This window comes from Ursus americanus, chromosome 18 (assembly GCF_024610735.1).
Source record: "Ursus americanus isolate L20-20 chromosome 18, mUrsAme1.1.p, whole genome shotgun sequence".
In the NCBI taxonomy this organism is placed as follows: Eukaryota; Metazoa; Chordata; class Mammalia; order Carnivora; family Ursidae; genus Ursus; species Ursus americanus.
Window position 1 is genome coordinate 59,826,745 of NC_142144.1, and position 25,217 is coordinate 59,851,961.

Consider the following 25,217-nt stretch of genomic DNA (forward strand, 5'->3'; position numbering starts at 1 on the left):
AATTCTTTGTTGTCCCCATAAATTGTACAGTGCCCTGTGTCTCATGTTTGTTGAATAATTAACAACCAGTTCATTAATTGATTTTGCTAAATGCAAGTGGAAACAAAACATACTGTAAGATGTTCCTTTCTAAAAATAGAGAGTATGTGCATGTTTGTATCTTTTGTCATGTTAAATACACAGAGTAGATACACTTCAGTATGTGGTTTGAATTGGATTTAAGAATGTGGATTTATTTTCCCCAGTGTTTTCTGATTGCACAAATGACTACATACTTTTTAAAGAAAGATTTTTATTTTGTTTTAAAACTGGTTATTGAATACTTTAAAGGCAGCCCATTAGGTGAGTGCAGAGCTAATGGGATAGGAAAGCCTTGTTTCCTAAGCTGCTGAGAGGATTTTCACATTAGGTTGGCTTTAGACTGTAGTCTTCAAAGTAGAGTTTTATACAAGTTCCTGACTATGGAAATATTGTTAAAAGGTAAGATTTTTTTTTTCTTATGTAATCTCATTTTAAGTTGTGAATTAGATTTTAACTGAGCAGTAGTAATATGACTTTTTTTGCCAAATCTTATTATAATAAATTCTGATATCTTGCAACTCATCACAGCTTTTGATAGTTTGGTTCATATGTAAAGAAACCGCATTTGTTAATATGTTTGTTACAGGTAGTTATAGTTTAATGTTTGCTTTTACTGGGGCTTGTTTTGATTCATCATTTTCATTTGACTCACTAGCAGCCATCTGTTAGTTATATTTTAACTTTCAAGGTTCTATGTAATTTGGTTTTTGTTAATGAAGTGCTATAAACAGTATTATGAAGCTTTTCTCTTTTAATCTTGAAAGGAAAAAAATCCATATCTAAAAAAGCAATCACAAAGAAGAGGAAAACTATCACAAAGTCACCTACTGTACCAGAATTTCAGGTAAATGTTTCAATTTTGTCTCAATATTTTTAGCTTAATTTTTTTGTTTTAGTGTTTATATTGTTCCTCAAAAGATTGGCTAAATCCCACTGTAACACACATACTTTCGATGAAATGTTTCCATCTATGACTTTTTTCCCTTCAAGTGCAGGGCATAGCTAAGATTTAATCTAATGTTTCAAAATATTTTACCTCTGTTTTTGTCTCTTGATAGCCAAAAATCTCTTTGCAGAAGTAGTTTAATAGAATATATGTTATATATTATAAATATAATAATATAAATATTTATATAACAATATATGAAAGTAAATGTTACATGAAAGTCTTCCAAGAACAAATCATAATTTGTAAATAATTTGTAAATGAGCAATTTATTTTCATTAATTTGGACACTGTAGAAATGGTAGACTTATTAACTTAAAACACAAATCTTTTAATTCTTAGCTATATACAAACTTCAGAGAGAATATTAAGTAACATTTATTTGAATGGTCTTTAAACATTTCTGCAAAAAGAAAAAGTATACTTACTGCCATATTATGTGAAGAGTTTTCATTTGTAGCTGGTACTAGAACAAGCAGAAAATCTCACTTTAAATAATACTTTTATTTTCTATTTCATAAAAGATGTGTTTTCTTCAAATGACCCTTTTTTAAAAATTTCTTTGTATTTCTGTGGCCAATACAGTTTCAAAAGTTTTATAACCTAATACTTAATTACCAAAAAATAAGTGATGTTAAAATGAATTTTTGTCAGTCTCAAGTCAAGAAGAAAATAAAGGAGTAATAACTATGAAAATATTGATATATGAAATGCGAGTTTAATACATATATTCAAAAATGTAGACAGATCTGTTTTTCAGTAAAAATCTTAGTTTTGGAAGTGCTTTTATGGAAGTTACTAATTGTTAAAAATTTAATATTTTTAAATGAGCAGTGAAAGAAAATAGACATTTTCTTTTAGTGTTTTAGGATAGAATATTTTTAATGACATTCTTAGAATGAATTACAAACATTTCTACAAAATCATTTTATATAATATAACCTTGGTTACAGGATATTTAGTGGAAAATGTATGTTTACTGTTTTACTTGGAGGCCTGCCTTTCTAATCATTGCTTGTACCTCTTACTCAGTACTTTTAATAGTATATTGTCATTCTGTCACTGATATCATCACAGCCTTTGCTTTTTTCCCTCACTCACTTTCCCCCTTAATCCCTTAAAATATTTGGTCCAGGAATATAAATCTCAGAACAGATCTGGCCTGCTGTTGATATTTGTCTCCATTCCTATCTTAGTGGATGGACTTTCATATGTAATAAGTGGCATAGACAGCATAGACAGTGTTTTTAAAATGTCAAACTGGTATTCATTAGTGAGGCATGAAATTAATCTAGTGGATTACATGATCAGCATTCCTTTTTTAAGCTAACAGTTAAAATAGAAATTATGAGTGTGTCAGATATAGTAAGAGTAATATCATTTTATGAAACTTTGGTTTTTGATCTTGTGTTTATTTTACTGGCATGCAGTGTAAAGTACATTTTTGACCATGGGTCATGAGCAAAAAGTTAGAAAGGCACAGTACTAAGTGATGCTTTGTCGGTTACTGACCATTTGCTTACCACTCTCAGAAGCTTAAGGTGAAAGTATGAATTTTATCAAATTGAACTGTTTAAATAAAATCCCCTTCCTACTTCTTAAGGTGTCCTAGAATGTGTGTGTGTGTGTGTGTGTGTGTGTGTGTGCGCGCGCGCGTGCGCACGTGTGCATGCCTAGGATGGGGAATAGGCTTATGAGAACTGTGGTTCTTATGCCTAATTTATAACATGAATACCATGGTATTACTCATAAAGAAAATTGACAGCTGTCTCCAAGGAAATAGGTCATTTGCTTCAAATAAGCAAAGAATAGGAGATAAGGCAGTATTAGTCACTAGTAAACTTTGTTGTTACAGACAAAACCTGTAGTTTTGCCTTTCGAAATAACTTTCTATGTAGTTTGCTTCTTTCATTATTTGGAAGTTCCCCACATGTAAGAAACTGATTATTATATAATACAGAAGCAAATTTATGTCCTTCTCAAAAGCTCTAGCAGTATGTCATTAAGCACCTCAGATTCTGCAAATTATTTATTTTTGGAGGGGGGAGGGGCAGAGGGAGAGGGGGAGAGAGAGAGAGTCTCCACGTCCAGCTTGGAACCTGATGTTGGGCTCGATCTCACAACCCTGAGATCGTGACCTGAGCTGGAACCAAGAGTCGGACACAACCCACTGAGCCACCCAGGCGCCCCTGCAAGTTATTCATTTTATCCAGGTTCTTTAAATATCACATTTCTAGTATTAAACATAAAAATACTTTATAGAAAAGTTTAGCTGGAAGATTTTCTTCATAGTATTTATCCTAAAATATCTTATTGCTGAAAATAATGAAGCTGTTGGTGGATAGATACTAGATCCTGCAAAACCTGACTTATTTGCCAAAGGACCAGTGCATCTTTAAATTGATTTAAACATGCGAAGGGAGAAATGTGTTGAGGGTTTAAATTGTGAAGTTATTTTTTGTTAAGTCCTAATGAATAAAAAAAGTGAATCCTATTTTGACCTCAACTACTTTTTAATTTGGCAGTGTTTTTGTTGACTTTTTTAAAGCTAGAAATTAACCTTGTCTGCCTATTTGCTTTAGGAGGAACCCATATTTACTTACATGTACACCTAATATCTATACCTCAGTTTAAGAAAATAATTATCCCACCTTTGTTTAAGGTGTACACTATAGATATTCAAATGGTGGATTGGATTTATTTTTTTGTGTGTATTGTAAAGGGACTAACCATATCTGTGCCACTTGTTCCAAGAGTTTTATCAGTAGTTCTCAAACTTTAGATAGTATAAAAGTAATGTGATGCCTTTATTAAAAATGAAAATTCCCAGGTTTTATCTTCCAAGATTTCATCCTTGATTCAGTGGGTCTGGGGTGGGTACCAGTAATATGCATAGTGGTTAAGCATATGGATTCTGGGACAAGGCTACATACATAGGTTCTAATGCCAGCTTTACCACTAACTCTGTATCCTTAAGCCCTTTGTGCCTCCAATTCCTCCTCTATATAGTCGGGTAATAATAGTACCTACTTCGTAGGGTGTTGTGAGGATTAAATGATAGAGCTTACTGTTTTATTTATTCTTACTTATTTTTTTCAAATAAGCATGCCAGATGCTTCAGACATAAGTAGTGTTATGAGTAGGCAAATCAGTTAAGAACTGGCTTAAAAGCATTTATTACTAACCTTTACCACTTTTTTCAGCTACTTTAAGACCTTGAAATAATCTTGAATTTGGTCATATTTCATAAATTGTGAAATGTCATGATAAAGCCTATAAGAATTTGAAAAGTGAAAAATCAAGTAATATTATTTACATCATTATATTAATCAGAGGGAAAACTTACGCTTACCCCTACTGTAGTGTTATGGTGGTTATATAGTTGGCATATAGGGGAACCTAGATTATTTTATTTAGCAATAGGCGCAAAAATTTAGGAAATATTTTTAGTATTTAGCATTTGGTGATTTAAGCTTTTATATCATATTTAACAATTACTTACGACTTTGTTAAACTAAATTATTTTTTATTTTATCAGTTTTGTAATGAAAGACTTTTAGACTGAAAAATAAATATCATTTTTCTTAATAAAGTTAATTTTTGCCAAAACGTCTTTTTTTAAAATTTAATATTTGAAAGAGAAATCTAATATTATGTGAATTGTCGTTTTGTACACAATTGGAACAAAGTCATAAAAAGTATTTTGGGGTGCCTGGGTGGCTCAGTCGTTAAGCGTCTGCCTTCAGCTCAGGTCATGATCCCGGGGTCCAGGGATCGAGCCCCGCATCGGGCTCCCTGAAAAGCCCACTTCTCCCTCTCCCACTCCCCTTGCTTGTGCTCCCTCTCTCGTTGTTATTCTGTCAAATAAATAAGTAAAATCTTAAAAAAAAAAAAAAGTATTTTTAAAACTTAGTGTGTCAGGTCTCCATTAAGATAAGTTTTTAAAATAACGTAAGAGCCTTAGTTACCTTGACTTCACCTTTCATTGGTAACCAAAATCTTTGAAGGTAATGCATACTTGCTACTGTTGTATACGTGTGACTTACTCTAAAGGCTGCTTTGAAGAGGAAATCCAGAATCCAGCTGCTGACTAAGACTTACATAGTAGTATTGTTTTCACAAATAAGCATAAACTCACAGATGCTTAACATACCTTTGAAAAGACTATATTTCTCCATGTAACCAGTGGAGAAGTTAAAGGATATGAAATAAAGTAACAAATAGAGACCCTCAGTGTAACAGTTGAGTCCAAAATTAAAGTTGGAGTTCAACTGCTTCACTGTGCTAAGGACCTTTTGATTATATTATTTTGAATTGCTACCTCTTAATTAAATATTTTCGGCTTCAGCTTTTTCATTTCTAACAGTATGGGTTTTACTTCCCTCTTAAAATTCCTTCAATTTTTAAATATTGTGCATTGAGAGAAACATATCTCATTAATAAATATAAATATCTTATTAATCAGACTTATTTTTCACATCACACATATCTTATTTGCAGGTTTTGAAGCAGTCATTCTCCTTGGTATGGTGATCATAAGAAATGAGAAGGAATTTTCCTGTCCTCATAGTTTTAAGATGTTAATATAATTTTAGTTTAAATACATATGAAATTTGAATTTATACCATGAATTTAGTATTTTGCTTACAATTTTTATAATAAACTGTAGGTTTGTTGTATTAGCATGGTAACAAATGAGAGATCCAGTTTGGACCTATTCATTTTGACTTCTGCATCGTTTTCCCTTTGCTTCTTAGTGTAATTTACTATATTGTTTAGTTTTGTATGCTACCTTATGTCCTTTTTGGAATAAATAAAGTAATTGTCTCTCAGATCTATTGAGTATAAACCCAAAAGGCATAATTTCTACTTTGAAGTAATGATAAAGTAGGGAATGATTTATTTTGTAATTTTTCTGAGATGTGGTCATGGAATTCTTTTGATCTCTACAGGATCTTCCCTCCCGCTTTATATATGCACATTTCTGCTTTTTGAGTTGAAGAGAGGGCCTTTTAATATTTATCATTAAATAGAAATGAAAGCTTGGGTATAAATTAAATCCTAAAACTATAATACATGTTCAATTGTTACTAGATTTTTTTGTTTTGTTTAGAAAGACCCCTTAAAGCATATGATCTATCAGGAGGTGGATGAGTCCTCTGTTCTCTGGTCTCCTCTACCAGTGTGTCGTCTTAGGTTACTTTTTGATTAGTTTGTATATGAATTGAAGAGATACCTTTTTAGTCCAAAAATTACATATTTTTAGTCCTTTTTGGCTCTAAGATTTATGATTTTGTGGCTCTGTCATGGGTTGTTTCAAGTGCCATGTTAACTTGAGGGAGAGTGTGAAGCTTTCAAGAGGTTTTCCTGGGGGATAAAACTCTTTTTGTAATTTCTGCAGTCATGAGTGTTGGCATTGTGATCCAGCTGTAATCCGACCTGCTGTGTAGCTTTCCTTTTTCACCCCTGGAGGCCCTGAGCCTCAGATATGTTTTTTGGTTTTAATAAGGTGTTTTGCTTTATTCAAAAAAAATGCTTCTCCTTCTGTAGATGAACTTTATTTATTGGATTGATTCTGTTTTTAAAAGCACCATTTGAAGTTGTGTCAAGTTTAAAGGCCACACATATACCTTACTATGTAAAAGAGAAAGAATAGAGGGTATATTGGCATGAATCAGATTATTTTTTCTTTCAATATTAGTAACACAATTTGAATTATGTTTCTATACAAGAATTTTCTCAGAGCTTAACTTGGCTCTGTATTTTGAGTATCTGTATTAGTTGTATATTATGTCTATTTGTAGAGAGTATAGAAAGAGATTATAAATTGTTATGTAGCTATAAATTGATTTTAAGAGAAATTCAAACTAAATATTGCCAAAAATATTTTCACCCTCTAATTCAACAAAATTTGTGTTTAAGAGTCATGTCATTTAAGGAATATTTATCTTATTGTTTTGCATTTAATTCAGCATTTTATCTCCTATTTGGAAATTAGTCTTTTTGAATCTTCATATTCCTTAGCTATATAGTACCAGAATGTTTAAGGAGTCATGAAGATTTGGAATTCATAATCAGTTAGTACCTTACTGCTTAAAAGTACGATCTGCAGCCCATACCTGGGAACTTGTTAGAGATGCAGAATCTCAGGTCCCACCTCAGACCTACTAAATCAAAAATTCCATTTTAACAAGATTCCCAGGTGATTCTTAGACACATTAAAATTGGAGAAGCAGTGATTTACTAACTAGGTAAGCCACTTCAAAGTACTGCTTTATGTAGCTCTTAAGCTGTGGAAATCTTTCAGAGTTTGACTTCAGAAGTGTGTTACCTCTTCCTTTAAATAGAATATAAATATTTGTTGATCCCATGAATTGGAAGATTTTAAGGGTCTTAGAGTGTGTCTAGTTGTAGGGGTGTATGTTTTCATTGTTACTGTAAGTTTCTACAAACTGTATATGCAAAATGGACCCTTATTCCTTGTATAATGAAACATGTAAGACGCAAATGAAATTCCTCTGAGCTTTGCCATATGTGCAAATGAGACGTCTGTGCTGTAATATTAATTAGCGCACCAAGTTCAGTGAAAAGGCATGTAAAAAACACCTGCAAGTTCTGGGGCAAATTTGACATGGTAGTCAAAAATAGCAGATTATACAATGGGAAGTTTAGTTCCTGCTGAGTACTTACTAAAAACCTGATGTAGGGCCAACAAGATAGAAGTTGAAGACATTACCAAGTTCTAGAACCACTCACATAGTTGTCCAGTCCACTGCCTATCAGCATTTCTTCCATAACTCTAGATTTGGCAAATGGGAATGTGTAGTTTATAATAAATACCAGCAGCACTGTCCTACTACATGGTTGTGTGCTGTTTTCTACTCTGGATTATTTAATTTGGGTTACTTAAATGCATATTTTCTCTGCATTGTCAGTTCTGTGCGTTTGAAATTAGGTAGACATTTCTAATAATAATTGTTAATACTAATTGTAATATCTGTGATAATTTTTTCTTAGCCTATTAGATTGAACCATATTGCCATTTATGTAGATCAAAGGCATATCAGTAATTTCATATGGTATAACCTAATTAAAGGAAGTTTAAAGGGGTCCTACTTTCCCAATTTTGTCACAGTAGTCACTAGGAATGATCTTGTTGTAACCCCCTTTGTTGTTGTTGTTGTTGTTGTTGTTGTTGTCTTTTACAAGAAATATGCCTTTTAGAAAAACAATACCCTTACACAAAGATTAATGAAAGTAACAAACATGGGCTGATAAAATCTTATGGTGAATTAATAGCTTTATAAATGTATTTTTTTAATTATCACAGTATAAACATTCCAACAGTTTCATTAATCTTAAACTTTTCCTCTTTATGGCTTGTAGTTTTGTTTTAGAAACATTTCATTTTCATTGTAGATTTTTAAAAATATGAGCTTAAATTATTTTAGGAAAAAAGTTAAATATGTTGGGAAAAACTATAATTTTATAAGAACTAAAATGTAGTTATTAATATTTTTGTTGTTGCTGACACGTCACTGTTTAAAGCTTTAGTAGTTATGCCAAACTAGTTTGATTATTCATAACTAAAATCCAGTTATTTTGGCCATGGCCAAGGTGAAGTAAAATGAACTGCATAATTATGAAAGGAAATGGATGCTATCTATGGAGATGGTTTTATTAAAGACTACTAAGATCATATTAAGAATGTGTACTTAATTTCATTTACTTCTTCGAGTAGATTACAGACAGTGGAAATCCTTTCTTAGCAATGCCAACAGCAATATAATTAGTTTAATCATGTGGTTAGCAAACCAGATCAAAGGGTTAATGACAGTTCTCCAGGGGCGCATTTATTCACCAACTAGGAGACTGCCTGATGAAGCATTTCTTAAAGGTGATTTAGTAACCTGTGAAATCTAGGGTGAGTTTCCAGATCTTTGTCATTCTGGGCTGAAAGTTAGTGATGTTAAGAAAGTACCTGGATTATAAAGCAAGCTGAGAAACAGGGAGGTGTGGTATGAAACCACCAGTGTTGAAATTTCAGCTATTTTTATACTAAGCCTGAAGTTCATACATTATAAAAGTAGTATCTTTTAAAATATAAACTTGTGGGGCTTTCTTTGCTTTTTGCTATTACAAATACAAATAATTGTGAATTTAGTGTAATGTTAAAAAAACTTCTGTTACCACATTTTGGGTGTTTTATATTATGTGTTATCAAGCTGTGTTTTTGTGTTTTATTTTAGCTTATTTGCACTAATCTTGATGAACTCAGGGAATTAATCACAAAAATCGAGAATGAACTCAAAGATCTGGAAAACAGTAGAAAAAAATCGGTAGGTGCTGATCCAAAAGTTCTATCTATTATTGTCAGCATTAAAATTTATTCCTGCTTTTTTCTAAAGCTTTTTTTTAAATCTTGTTCTCCTGGATTACATAAAAATTTGCAATGAAAAATAGAAACATTGTTCCTTTTATTTCTCCTGTGTGGTCTAGTTTTCATTTTTCATAGACAAAAGTGGTACCAAGCCAAGTAAATTAATTTTGTTTGCCTGGTTTATATCAGGTATAGTTTTAGGTATTTCCCAATATACTGGTTGGTGGTTTTCTGACTGGTAGTTTTTTGGGCAATGCTTACCTTGCAGATATTCTTAATTAATAATTATATGCTTTTAATGGAAGTTTATTGCTTAGTAAATAAAAATTTTAATTAACTGTGACATAAATAACAGGTATAAGTTATTTGGTCCTGCCCCAGATATTTTTGATACATACTTTACAGTATGTCTTTTTAAAACACCTTTATCAGCTGAAGGTCTTTTTCAAGCTTTCACTATATATTCTAAGTTCACAATTTTACTTTCATTTTTTATTCTTGAGAGGATAGAGTATAAAGGCATTATATTTATTCACTCAGCACTTGGTAAAACGCTCCATTATGTTATTCATTAAATCAGTAATACTTGTTTAACTGACATTCAGTGATATTACAGATTCAAAACACAATTATACACCAGTAAATAAATGGGGAGGGCTTTAAGCACTGAAGAAAATAAATCATTATTTTAAAAATCCCTTTATTTTGTGCCTTAGGAATGCCATGAAGCCACTCAATTTTAGGTCTTTGTTCAGAACCTATTAATCTAGAATTATGTGTAAAAAAGTGATAGTGATACAGCAAGCTTCATATCAGCAGATTTGTAGTAGTCATTTTATATGCTGTCTAGAAAAGACATATTGGTAGCACTCTGAAGGGAAGAGACTTAAGTGCCATAAAAGTACAACCTTCTGAGGTTATTTAATATAGGCATAAAACAGCCTTAAGCATTTCAGAAGTTTCATATGATATCCTTGAAAATATAGGTATAATCTAAGAGAGAGAATAATGTTCCTAGTGATAACCATTAACAAGAAAACATTATATTGAAATATACAATCTGAGAATGCAGAAAACTGTATATTTTTAGAAATATTTCCATTAAAAATGTTTTAGGCCCTTACTAGATTCTTAGATGCTCATGTGTACACATGTGTGTTTATGTATACACTTATGTTGTGTGTATGTGTATGTATGTACACATGGCACTTTGGTATATGGGCAGTTGCTTGATGTGGAACACCCGGTGTTCTAAAATTTACCTCTGTGATGTTATTTCTCAAACAACATTTACATTAGAATATTTTCTCCTCAACAAAGCAATTTTTAATATATTTGATGTTATATACTCATACAGGACTGATTCTGTCCTTTAATAGGGAGAATAGTCTTTTAATCAGGGTGTTACTTATAATTTTTGCAGAAACTTTATTTTCAGTGAGTTGTCTGTTCTTCATGAGTTTAAATAGAATTTTGTTAAATAAGTTTGCTAATTGTTTTTTATGCTGCAGGTAAACATAACATATGCATCTTAACTTGTTCCCATATTATAAATTAGGGTTTTATTTGTTTTTAATAAATAGTTTTATGCATAATGTACTTACTTATAGCATGCATTGTAAGAGAAAAAGACTTCTTCAAGGATCCTAGAGTTTTTCTGTAAAGCCTTCCACCTCACTTTGTTAATGATATGAGGTATATGCAATATCGCCTTCCTTTACAGGAACGAGCAGAAAGGTAAAAGAAAACATAGATTACAAATACTTGACACTGTAATCTTTGAAGGCATGTTTATAAGAAAATTTTAGGTTACATACAGGGTTTAATTGATTAAATTTTGTGACTCTAAATTTTTAACTTGTCCATGACTCCTAGTATTTGCTTATTTTTTCTTTTTAAGATTTTATTTATTTATTTGAGAGAGAGCTAGCTCAAGTGAGGGGAGGAGCAGAGGGAAAGGGACAAGCAGACTCTGTGCTGAGTGCAGAGCCCAACGTGGGGCTGGATTCCAGGATGCTGAGATCATGACCTGAGCTGAAACCAAGAGTTGGATGCTCACCCGCCCAGGCGCCCCGCATATTAGTTTTAAAATGTTTTCTACTCTTCAAAAAATACAAATTCTTGGGACTGTACTTAGTAGGTATCATCTTAATGAGATTACTAACATGCAAGCTATTTTCCTTTAAACTGCCTAAAAGGTTTTTTTCATGAATAGCTTATAATGGCCACAGAGCATAATGGTAACAATAGACAGTAAATGTTTACGTTTTAGTATCATTCCTTATTTTTCTGTAGAAGTTAATACTGATTATGATAGATGTTAGTTGCAGAAATTAACTTTATTGGATGCTTATAGTAATATTAAATACTAGTTTATTTGTCTGCCATCATTTGGGAATAAGGTGTTTCACTTAACTGAATTTTCTAGATAACTGAAACCTGAACTTTAGGACTAAATTTCTTTTCTTTTTTTAAATTTCTTATTTTAATCATTTAATGACAAACTTCTGTGTGTCCTTTTACTATATTGAACAAAATTTTAACCCTTTTTTGATGACTCAGGGATCATTATGAATATCCATAATTATACTGATACTCTAAAAATGTATTGATAGCAGTAACTAATTAAACATTTACCAAAAGACCTTTATGCTATACATTTTGAAGGTGTGTGTTTATACGTTTGCTTTTGTTCTCTTTCCTCAGTGTCAACCTGTTGTTTCTTGTGTTTGTCCATGTACTTACCCTAGCTGATAAACTGTGAATTACAAAGCAAATAACAATATTTATAAGAATTGAACTCATAGTAAGGATCTGAGAGACTTTCTTAATAATTAAATGCATGAACTCGGTGATAGTGAGAGCCATTTTGACTGATTTATTGCCTTTGGGCTTCCTTCACTATTGCCAGACAAATAGAGTATTAATTTTGATCTTCATAAGAAGATAGCACTATCAAAACTAAAATAGTATTTAGAGTCAAAGCAATTCTGTTACTCATCGTCAACTTTTATATATATATATATATATGTATATATAAAATAATGGCTCCAGTAACAAAGAGGATGTGTTCCATATAGACATTTGGTTGTCACGAATGCCATTGCTAAAGATAGAAAATTTATGTGATAGAGGATTTAACATGAATTCGTACAAACGCCTCACTTCTTTAGAAGATTTCTTCTCTGCAGGGCCTTTCCAGATAGTTTTTCCTACCAAAACAACAAGGAAAAATTATCCCACTTCTTCACCCCACCCCAGAATGTCATTATAAAAGCTTTCCTAACCTCTTAGAGGTTTTGCCATTGAGCTACTCATTGTATTGGAAGATGTACAGTCTTTCAAAATCTAGATTGTTTACTTATTCTTTCAAGGCAACTAATTACATTTATAGTTAATAATGTAAGGAGAGTATTTAGTTTTCTTGAGTTTGTTCTAGCACACTTGGTACCATTACTTCATGTAGGGACTTATTCAAAAAAGGCTCAACATCCTTTAGATCTCGCAGTGTTATACCTAATTATCTACCTGAGATTTATTTAAAGTGAGACATCTGCTTGAGGTAAATAGAGTGTATAGTTTGACAGTTTTTAAGTTTTGCCTTTCTCATTATTCAGATCATAGGATTCATTAGTAAGCTAAAGGAGAAATCATAACATTTTTATTTTTGTGGCTTTAGTCAAGAGATAAAATATGCATTTTGCCTAATTATTTGGAAAATATCTTTTTAAACTGAGGAAATGTATTAGTTTTCCAGAAAGGTAGAACTAAGATACTGATAAATTTGCCTGATGCTATTATATTTGAAATTTATAAGACATTATTGCTCTCTAAATCAAAATTGGAAAATTTTGCCAGGCTTATAACAGAAGTGGTTGTATTTCTGAGTTTTTCATGTAACCCTTTTTTTTTCTCATATCTGCCTAATTTCCTTATGTTTTATGTCATAATTTAGATTTTCAAAGAAGTTTCAACCTATTTTTCTTTAGTAAGGAAAGATCCATATAGAAATAAGTTATAAGGAAAACTGAACAATTTGGCAAAAAAAAAAAGATGTTATTTATGAGAAAAGAAACTTTGGATTATATAATGATGAATGATAGTCCTATCAATATAGAGAAACTAAAATTTAAAATACAAGGCCTTTTTTTTTATCTTCTTTTCTGATACATCTTTTGGCAGTTAAATAACTCAACACTTAGGATAAATATCACAGTCAATGTGTAAGAAAAGTTATAAAACTGCCTGCTTTTTGATCTTGTAATCCTGTTTGGAATTTAATCTTTATTTTCCCCATATCATATCCCCTTCCCCCCCCCCAAAAAAAAAGCAGTTTACACAGTGGTGTGTTCAGTAGACTACCTCTAATAGTCGAAATTTGGAAAAAGCCTGTATGTCCAACAGTGGGGAGATGACTAACCAAACAATATTAACACAGTGGTATGTCATATAGCTAGTAAAATAAAATATTTGTATATCATTGTTACTATATGGAAGTATTTGTGAAATGTTAAATTTTTTAAATACACACAAAATAAGATGTGCCTAATGATTACAATATGTGAAAAGACTTGTTAAAAAGAATTGGAAAGGAATGTCAAGTAATGAATAAAATTAATCTTTACTATGTTCTTAAAATAATTTAAATTTTTATTATACAATAATAGTATTTCTCTTGCCTAACCAAAGGCTGTACATTAGCAACACCAAACATAGAGAAATCAGAAGCTTGTATCAGATGGTGACACCTGGGATCATCACCTGAGCCGAAGGCAGACACTTAACTGACTGAGCCATCCAGGCGCCCCTATATCAATTTCTTATTCTAGATTTTCTGGTAAACTACTGGTTAACAAAACTGAAAATAATCTCAACTGTGAGGGGAAAATCACATTGTCTTTAAATAGCCATATTTAAAACTTTTAAAAAATTAGAACACCCTCTTGGAAGGCCTGCACAACAGATAAAATAAGTTTCTTTACCTATCTTAGTTACAGATTCAAGTCTTATTCATAAGGCGAGTATTTCCTCAGTGTCTTCTGTGTCTTATATGTAGCACCAGGAACTTGGTAGGGACCTGAAATTAAAACAAAGTCCTTATCCTCAAAGAATTCACTTCAGAGTTTAAGATTTTATCCCAACCATGGGGATAAATTTTTAATTTTAATCTAGGTGAGTTGGGCTAGCTTCTTTCCTTTTATAAAAGGCTTTATCTTTTCTTTTCAAGCAGTGTTAATTCAGAAGTCACCAAACACCCAAGACACTTGCTCACTTCCCTTAATTACGTGTTTATATGTTTGGGAATAGAGTGGAGGGGTAGGTAACATTGTATTTTATGAAGAATCTAATGGTAACTGCATGCTCAAAATAATAGCGAGGGAAGATTCACAGGAAATGTGAATCAGAGCAATATGTGACTGGTAAGACAAAGCTTCAGTCAGTCACTGAATTATCTAAGAATGTATTATCCACATTTATCCATGGTGAATCTTGTTCCTTGGGTACTTTTTAACACTTAATAACTACGCAGCTAAGAACTGGATTTTAACCCTGTTAATAGTGCTCAGGGTTTCTACTGACTACAATTTGGCATAGTTTGAATCCCATTAGGAAAACTTCCATTAAAAAAATTATTTGCGGGGCGCCTGGGTGGCTCAGTCAGTTTAGCAGCTGCCTTTGCCTCAGACCATGGTCCCAGGGTCCTGGGATGGAGCCCTGCGAGCCCCACCTCTGGCTCCCTGCTCAGCAGGGAGTCTGCTTCTGGTTCTCCATCTGCTCCTCCCCACCACCCCCTTCCCCGTTTGTGCTCTTTCTTTCTATCAAATAAGTAAATAAAACTTTTTTTTAAAAAAAAGGAATGTAGATCATAGAGAAACTTGAACAGTGCTTGAAAGTCACTGTATTAAAATGTAACACAATACCTTGTTCATAATGATGAAGTCATCGAGAGTTAAATTATATTCATGTGTTCAGAAAATCTGCAAGACATATTTCTCTCAATTTAAAAAAAAATTGCATCTAAGGAGAAAACCTCAGTTAACTAAGAAAATTACTTATGTAGTTTGAATACTTTCTGTGGTCCCACTCTGTGCTAGGCTTTGTGATAGAGCCTGAGAAAGTGAAGATAAGTAGGATATTGTCCTTGCTCTTAAGATTTTCCCAATCTTCATGTCACTTACGTGGAATTTTTGTGCTCCGATGATACCAAATGTAGCATTACTTAGTGATTCAGATTGTGCAGTGAATTGCTTGAGAACCCACCTTTCTGATATATCAGTCAGGTATAGATTTGATCAAATGTTAACTTATTTGCTACCACCAATTTACTGAAAAGGGTCAACTTCAAATACCCAGCTAGTGGTTAATTCCCAGTTCAGGATTCTTTCTTCTTTGTAAATGAAAGTGGTTATGTATCATTAATACATATATATTTTCTTCCCCAGTAGTAGTAACTACCTTACTAGGAATATGATCTGTCATCCACTTTTTCCTCTCTACAGAGCTAAAGAACATCAAAATTTGCAATAAATTCTAATCATTGATATAGTTGTTTGTTTTTATGCTTTCTAGGTAAATGCTAGTTTAGAAATATAATGGAAATGTCATTCCATGTGGGATGCCTTTAAAATAAAGTACAAATGCTTTCCTTTTCTGTTAAATTAGTCTTAAGTGAAACTGGATGAGAGAAAATACTAGCATGTGATAGTTCATATTAGAACCTCTGGCAGTGTTAAAGTAACTTTTAACTTTTCCCATGTTAATATGTATACATTTCACTATACTGTCAAACTAGCACTTTTTCAAGGGACTGTATGCAACAAAGTGAATGTAATATTTTACCCCTAAAACTGAATATCCAGGAATAAATGAGTATGGTGATGGTTTCTTTAGGAAAGCAGTAAGAAAAAAAAGTGAATACTACCTTTTCATTTAATATTATTTAGACTGAGGAGAGTGTTAAATAACTGGTTTACTAATATACTTAATTACAGTTAATTTGATTTGTGCTGTGTTTTTATACATGTGAATTTAAATTATTTACAAGCTACCTTCAGATACTGCTTGTGATTTTTTTTTATTTTTTATTATGTAGTGTTCCATGATTCATTATTTTCATATAACACCCAGTGCTCATTACAACACTGCCCTCCTTAATACCCATCACCAGGCTACCCCCTCCGCTCTGAAACCCTCAGATTGTTTCCCAGAGTCCATAGTCTCTCATGGTTCGTCTCCCCCTCTGACTTTCCCAGGCCCTTCTGCTAGTGATTTTAAATGAGACACCTTTGTGTATCGATCTGTGTGGCTTTTCTCAAAGTTATTTTCATTTTATTTGAAAACTGAGATATATTGTTATTTAATCCCTTTTCCACAATGGGATTTATGACAAGCACCAAACCTATAACAAAAAATATTTTGTTATATGATCCAGTTTAATATTTTGTTATATGATCCAGTTTCTATGATCTAACATTTATAAGTAAAATTGTATAGAAAAAAAATGACATTGATACTTTGGTTATACACATCTTGTTTTTGTACTATTCTTAATAAAAATGTTTTTACTATCTCCACAGTAATGGTGCTAACCATTTCAATTTATAAAAGCATTCTTTGTATATTTATATATGATTTTACTTTTCTTCATAGAGCTGTTGATAGCTATTTTGTTTACATTTAATGTTACAAGAAAATCTATATGAGTAACAGGATGGTTTGTGTAAATAAGTTACTTTCACCTAAGTTTAACATTCAAAGCATCTAAATTTATTAAAATGTATAAAATATGTCCATGGTGATAAGACATGTAAGAAACCTGGAATTTATTTGTTTTCCTTTTTTTCTTCCTTTTAGGTGTCCAATGTCTGCAGCATCAGTAGATTGCCAACTCCCTGTCCTTGCAACACCCCAGCCAGCATTATGCTAGTTCTGTTATACCCATCCCCGATTACTGCAGCAGAATGGAATCGTTCTTTAGTTGTGAGGTAAGTTTCCCTCCCCACTCATTTCACACGCGTAGATTCAGCTTTTCATTTTACAATATTGTGTAGTTTTGTAAGTTTTTTTAAAGTTTCTTTTCCCGTATGGTTCCTTAGGTTATTAATGTATCATATTCAAAAACTTATAAAACTGCATAATATAATAAAAACTTATCTTGTGACCATAGAACAGCTTCTTTTTGTAGTAATCCCTACGAGGTTATAAAACCTCCATTGTTTGACATTTGGGGCATCTCATGGAAAGGGAGCTGGCAATCTGCAGCTGCTGTGGACATTGGATGAGAAAGTATTGAAAGGTAAGCTTCAGATTTAGACCATATTGTGTGCCTTTGGTTCCATGGTGTATGCTTAAAATTCATACTTTGTGTTAAACTTTATAGTAAATTCATAAAAGAACGATACTACTCTCCTCTTCTTTAAAGTGACCTTCAGTAAATGTTTGCATTGTTAAGTTCACATAATACATTGGGATTATCTTAGAAGATAATTTTTATCCGTGAAAGTAGTGAGAATTCTAGTATTGAATGAGATATTAAATGAAAGTAATATTAAATGAAAACAGTTCATTTATCCCCACTTTCACATATCTGTTTGTGAAACAAAGCTGTTGCTAGCTTTTAGCTTATTAAATATATTTTTTATTAGAGAAATGGTTATAACTCTGTTCCATAAATGACCTTTTACTAATCCTTCTACCTGCTATCTTCGATTCTATATTGATCACTACATCTAAAGATTATGAGAGCTTTCTGATTTTTATTACATCCATATTCTTTCCTATGTATTTGAAGAATGGGGACTCTGCTGTGTTCCTTGTTCTTTAATTCACTTTTAAACTTTAGAACACTATAATTTTAAGTACTATTATAATTAAACAAATGATAATAAGTTGTATAGATTTTAATTTTTGCCTAACAGAGACACCTACATGTAAAGATAAGTACTTACGCAATACAATCTTTTGTTCTTCAGGAATTGTCTGTGTAGACCAAGTGGGACAGCATTATGTAGTGGAAGGAGAATTAGATTTTAACATTCAAAAGACCTAGAATTCTAACTGAAAATCTGCTTCTGTCTACAAGTACTTCCCAGTGATTCACTGAGCCAGTTTCCTTCTGTAAAATTATGTTCTTCTCATTCCCTTTAGTTTTAATAATTTCATCCTAGAGGAGACACAATAGTTGATCTCAGTTTTTCCTTTCTGTGTATGTAAATAAAGTTGATCAATCAGAAAAGCTCTTGCCCGCTTTTAGTCAATGACCTGATTTAGATTCAGGAAATACTTGATTTTACATAGACTTTTACATTAGACCCAAGTTAAGGCAGATCATTGCCATCTCTGACTAACTTCTTTTAAAAATTCATAACCTTTTTTCTGTTTACACTAGTCTCGTTGTATACTGTGACACTCCAAGACCACCACTAGGTAGAAGGGGGCATGTTTTAATTCCATTTGGGTTGTATTGACCAAAGAAGATGGTAAATGAAACAGGCAGTATGAGTTTCTTTTTTACTGTCAAGTGGATAAAGCACTTTACCTAAAATACCAGTCCCAGAGCAGTGATTCTGAACTTTTTAAAATGTATGCCCCTTTTGGTAAACATAAAAACTGTGAGACACATACCCCATGGCAGGATATAGTGGTGTCCTTTCTTGAGGTCATTGTATTCCTTATATGTATCTTGTAGTTTTTATCAGTCTTTACTTTCTGTAATTTCTGTTGTAAGAATATTGTTTTCCAAACACAAAATGATTAAGTATTCATTTTAAAATAATGAAATGCCGTGCCGTCACTACCCCAAATTGAGAATATACAATATAAAGAAAGGGAAGAAGTCCAAAAAACACATATGAAGTTAGAAGGCCATAGACATTTTCAAACAGGTCAGTGGATAAGACAGAATTATATGAAAGTTAGAAATCTATTCTCTGATTAATATTTATGACCCCTTCTCTGTATATAGTTGGCTAGTTCAGCAATATATTTTCTGGGCATTGGATTAATTAAAATTTAGTAATCAAAATAAAATCAGAGATAAAATCTTCTCATCTCTTTAAAACTCTTTTCTAGAAAAATTAATGCTGTAATTTAGTAGAGACACAAACACAGCTGACAGATATCTTGTAATAATGACATTCAGCTACACAGACTCCTCTTCCTGTGCCTCAGTCTTCCTAGTCCCAAGATCTGATAATAACTGCTAGTCCTTCTGCATTCCCTATACCACCACTACACTAATCCAGATAGCAGCCATACTGCCCAGGCTAATTCTGTATCTGCCATTCTTCCCCATATAACCCTCAGTTACAAAGAATTCAGCTTGCCTGGTGCTCTCTAGTCTTTTAACAATTTTCCAATTAATTATACCACAAAGGTGGTGTAATTACTCATACCTTTCCTATTTCTGCTTTCTTTAGCTTAGGAAAAGTTTATTCTCACCATTTCATTTTTGAGCCAAGTAGTAGTTGCAAAGTAGAGAAATAATGTTGATGTGCTCTGTTAAAAGAAAAAAAATCTTTATTACACTTTTTTTTTTTTTTTTTTTTTTTTTTTTTTTTTTTTTTTAGTGGAACAGAATACTACCTCATTCTGCAAACGATTTTAGGTTGACTATCATCTGCCTTTTCATCTTCCTCACTTTGCTCTCCCTAGAGGAAAGTATTATTTATTGTTTAATAGTTTTGTTTTCATGGGTTAGAATGAGCACTTTATTTGATAGCTAGCTATTGCCTAGCTTCTTTTGGGGGGGAATAAACTTTTGAGGTATAACTTACTGTTAAGTTGGGTCCTTTGAGAAAGCAATTTGACAAGAGGAAAGGTCTGTCTAGGTTATTATATGAAATAATTACTTTCCTTGAATTTTTTTTCATAATACTATCATTTGTCGTGCCATTAAGAAGACACAAGAATTGGTCATTGAGCCTAGATTCCATATTCATTATGTGCACATAAGCATATAATTCCACATCTTCCTGCTCTTCTAATAAGCAGTTTAAAAACCACCGATGTAGAAATGTAGTTGTTTATTTCTACATGCATAAACATTTTGTTGGTTTAAAGCACAAAATGTTGGAGGAGTAGGAACTATACTATTATTTATGTTTATAGCTAAAACTTCACATACATAGATAAAATTTCATATTTCAGTGAATGGAATGTTGAAGATTTTAGATATATATAAAATTGGGAAATTTATGCACAGATTTAAAGTACATTTTGCTCTAGGGAGTGGCTATTTTTATTTTTTTATTTTTTTTGGTGGGAGTGGTTGTTTTTGTGTCTTAATGTTCTACACATGTGCAAATTAACTGAACAGTTGCTGAGATGAAGTCTAATTTTTGCATGTTAAATGTGACCCATAATATATATAGTTGTGTATTTTTTTTGTTAATGAAACAAAATGAGTGGACTGAATGGTATGTGAATTATATCTCAAAAAAAAAAAAAGAAATATAACATGGTTATACAACAGTAAATGAAGATGGTGGTGATGTTGATAGGTATACACTAACATTGCGGGGAAGGGGGGAGTTGTCTACCTAAAGATATAACTTCTTTAAACTTATTTTTCCTATGGTATTTGAATAATTTTGTGGGGGAAGTGTATTTTTACTAGAGGTTTTTATAACATGTATCAGATTGAATTATGTGATACAGCTTTTAAGAGGTGGTGATGCAGTTCTAAAGTCTTGAACTTCGGCATCAGGTAGATTAGGTTCAAGTCATAGGACCTTAAGTCATTTAATTTCTCTGAGCCTTAGTTTCATCATTTGTTAAGTGAGACTGAAATGCACATACATTAGAGGGTTTTCATAACTGCGTAAGTACATGTGTGCTGTCACGCTCACACACCCCCCTCTTCCTCCCCTCTTCCTCACTTTCCTCTGCCTCTCCCCTCCCTCCCTCTCCCCTCTAGATATAGATACAGATATATGATTGAAATACTTAGGATAATACTTAACAAATGGAGAGGGGGTGTCAGTAATTATTAACTCTTACTGTGGCTATAGCATAATAGTATTGAAAATTATGACCATTTATCTGCTTGTCTGTGCTGGAAACCTTTTTAAGTACAATAATTGTAAAATTTCCTAACGAAGTTTGTTAAGACTGCTTTTGGATATAACAATCCTTTTTTTCTCTTTTTCCCCACTCTTTGGGATAATTACAAAAACTTTACAGAAGTGAGCCATGTCAGTTACATATTCAGTGAATGTATGTTTGTATTTTTACATGTATTTAGTAAATAGATTATTAAAATACTTATAATTGACAGTTAAAAACTTAAAAAAGTTTTCTCTTTGTTTAAATAGCTTTTAGATTTGTCCTTTAGAATTGAGAATCTTTAAAATATTACAAATAAGATTTATTACAGAATATTTTTCCCTTTACAGCTTCCTGAAGAAGACATTCTTATTTGATGGGTATTGGTGTTTCGTTTTGTGTTTTACTCAGAAAATAAGGCTTGACATTCACTTTTAGATTAAATCTAAAGGATTTACTTTAACATTGTGTTTTTAGGGCAAATGGTATCATCGGAGGCAAGCTGTAAAAGAATTGCATGGTACCTTGATACGCCTTTTAAATGAATTGCTGCCATGGGAACCAAAGTTGATGAAAGCTTTTCAACGAAACAGGTAATTCAAGCTTTATAATCTGTTTTACCTATTTTAGGGCTCTTAATTTATGATTATGGGAAGATATCCTGGAATCATTTTGCAATTTTCCATTAACATTCAAGAGATATTTTTGAGTGCTTACTGTGTGCAAGGCACTTCCTAAGTCCTGAAAAAGTTCTGTTGATTAAATAATACCATACTCTGTGGCTTACATTCCCTTTCTTTTTTTCCCTGTTTTTTTCCATTGTGGTAAAATGCACAAACAAAATTTATCCTCTCAACCAGTTTTAAGTATATAGTTCATTGCTATTAAATACTTTCATAATGAATGTTATTATTACCCCATCTATCTCCTAAACTCTTCATCTTGTAAAACTGAAACTCTGTATCTATTAAATAACTCCCCATTCCCCTCCTCCTCAGCCCCTGGCAATCACCAGTCTACTTTCTGTCTAAATGATTTGACTACTCTTAAGTACCTCATGTAATATACAATATTTGTGGTTTTGTGACTGTCTTATTTCACTTAGCGTATTTTCAGGGTTCATATTTTAACATATGTCAGAATTTTCTTCCTTTTTAAGGCTCTGTGGTATTTCATTATATGCATATACCACATTTTGCTTATTCATTCATCTGCCAGTGGATACATGGGCGGTTTTCATGTTTTAGCTATTACGAATAATGTTGCTGTGAACATGTATGTACAGATATCTCTTCAAGATACTGTTTTCAGTTCTTTTGGTTTATACTTAGAAGTGGAATTGCTGGGTCATATTATAATACTATTTTTAATTTTTTAAGGAACCACCATAGTCTTTTCCACAGTGTCTATACAATTTTCCATTCCTACCAACAGTGCACAAGGATCCCAGTTTCTCCACATCTTCACCAACATTTGTTATTTTCTGGTTTTCTTTTTTTTTTTTTTTTTTATAGTAGCCACCTAATGAGTACTAGGGGTATGTTGTTGTACTTTTGATTTGTATTTGCCTAATCATTAATGATATTGTGTATCTTTTCATGTGCTTATTGGTTATTTATATATCTTTGTGGAGAAATGACTATTCAAACTTTTTGCCCATTTTTGAATCAGCTTGTTGATTTTTTTTTGTTGATTTTTAGGAGTTCTCTGTATATTCTGGCTACTAATCCCTTATTGGATATATGATTTGCAAAAATTTTTTTCATTCTGTGTGTTACCTTTCTGTTTTGTTGATAGTGCCTTTGATGAACAATTTTTAAAATTTTCCATGAAGTCCAGTTTCTTTTTTTGTTTTTTGTTGTTGCCTGTGCCTTTAGTGTTGTTCTCAAGAAATCATTAGTAAGTTTAGTAGTAAGTTTTGAAACCAAGAAGTGGGAGCACTCCAGCTTTGTTTTGATTTTTCAAGATCATTTTGACTATTTGAGGTCCCTTGAGATGCCATATGAATTTTAGGATAGGTTTTTCTATTTCCATAACAAATATCATTGGGATTTTGATAGGGTTGCATTGAATCTGTAAAGCACTTTGGGTAGGTATTAACATCTTCAAAATATTAAGTCTTCCAATCCATGAATATGGGATGTGTTTTCATTTATTTAGTCATCTTTAATTACTCTCCAGTGTTTTGTAGTTTTCATTGTACGAGTCTTTCACATCTTTGATTAATTCCAGAGTATTTTATTCTTTTTGAAGCTATTAAAAATGGAATTGTTTTAAGTTGCTTTTCAGATTCATTGTTGTTACTGTATAGAAATGGCAACTGATTCTTGTGTGTTGACTTTGTATCCTGCCACTTACTGAACTCATTTATTCTAACAATTTTTTGTGTGAAATATTTAAGGTTTTCTACATAAGATCATGTCATATGTAAAGAGAGATTATTTTTTTCTTTCCAATTTGGATGTCCTTTTTCTTGCCTAGTGCTTGGTCTAGAACTTTCAGTACAATGTTGAACAGAAGTAGCAAAATTGAGCATCCTTGCCTTGTTCCCAAACTGAGAAGAAAAAGGTTTTAGTCTTTCACTGTTGAGTATGATCGCTATGGGTTTTTCTTATATGGCTTTTCTTAATTTGAGAGAGTTTCCTTCTATTCCTGGTTTGTTGAGTATTTTTATCATGAAAGGATGTTGAATTTTGTCATGCTTTTTCTGCAGTTGAGATAATCATGTGGTTTCTTCCCTTTATTGTGTTAATGTAGTGTATGACATTAATCAATTTTCATATATTGGACTATCCTTGCATTGCAGGAATAAATCTCATTTGGTCATGGTGTATAATCCTTTCAATATGCTGCAGAATTTGATTTGCTTATATTTTTTTGACCCACTCTGCCGTCTTCCCTTGCTCCCCCAGATCAGTATCTCTTATCTGGGGGGGGCATGGGAAGACGGCCGATTGGGTAGACCCTAAGCTCATACTGCCCCATGTTCACAACTAGATATCATCCACATCCAAGTCAACAAACCAGAGAACAATCTGAAGACTGGCAGAACAAACTCCACAACTAAATATAGAGAAGAAGCTGCATCTGAAAGGTTAGGAAGGTCAGAAAGGCAGAGGGAGGCTGCCCACAGGAGGGAGGGAGTTATGCATGTGGAGAGGACAGAGGAACAGGCACTTGTACCATGGAACTCATCATTTGGCTTTAAAAACCAGAGGGACTGAATTCTATGAGTTTGTAAAACCAGTGGGAATTGGAGCTTGTAGCTTTAAAAGGCTGCTGACTCAGCACTGGGTGAGCCAGGAGGGAAAGTGATAGCTGGGTCGCTGCCCTTAAAGAGACAGCAGCCTGTGTGGAGAGACAACATAAAATTGGCAGTTTATACAATGCAGTGGGCAAGCAGGAGACAGATTTGTTCATACTGATTTCAGAGCATGTTAGTGGACTTCTTTGAAAATGAGAAAACTGGCAAGCACCATTTTCCTCCCCTAGGCCCCAGCATAACCATAAACTCCCTGTGGGAGAAGAGGCTGCACAGATAGTTGTAGCCTGGACCCAGGGCTCAGGGCGCATTTTGTTAAAGCTGTCTATGCTCCCCACCCAGACTCTGGGCGTATACCTGCTGCTGCGGGCCATGCCCAGCCACTGTCATACGCTCTTCACCAGCTTCACATCCCCAGGAGCCACAGCACTTGGGAGATCTGGCATAGGACTAGTAGCCCAACACCATTTAGCTAATATCAGTACCCCGTTCCCAAGTTCCCT

The 25,217-nt window shown here is 32.8% G+C and overlaps 1 protein-coding gene across 3 annotated transcripts in view; it reads left to right on the top strand.

The window, feature by feature from the left end:
• BRD10 (bromodomain containing 10) overlaps positions 1-25,217 on the top strand; it is a 146,098-nt gene that overhangs the window by 94,727 nt on the left and 26,154 nt on the right. For 2 of the 3 annotated variants that reach the window (XM_087869661.1, XM_045780758.2), the window contains 3 exons: positions 846-925; positions 9,277-9,366; positions 21,930-22,045. In XM_087869661.1, coding sequence (XP_087725787.1) covers positions 846-925; positions 9,277-9,366; positions 21,930-22,045 — 286 coding nt within the window. The remainder of the gene's footprint in view (positions 1-845; positions 926-9,276; positions 9,367-21,929; positions 22,046-25,217) is intronic. The other variant, XM_087869660.1, reaches the window with a different exon arrangement.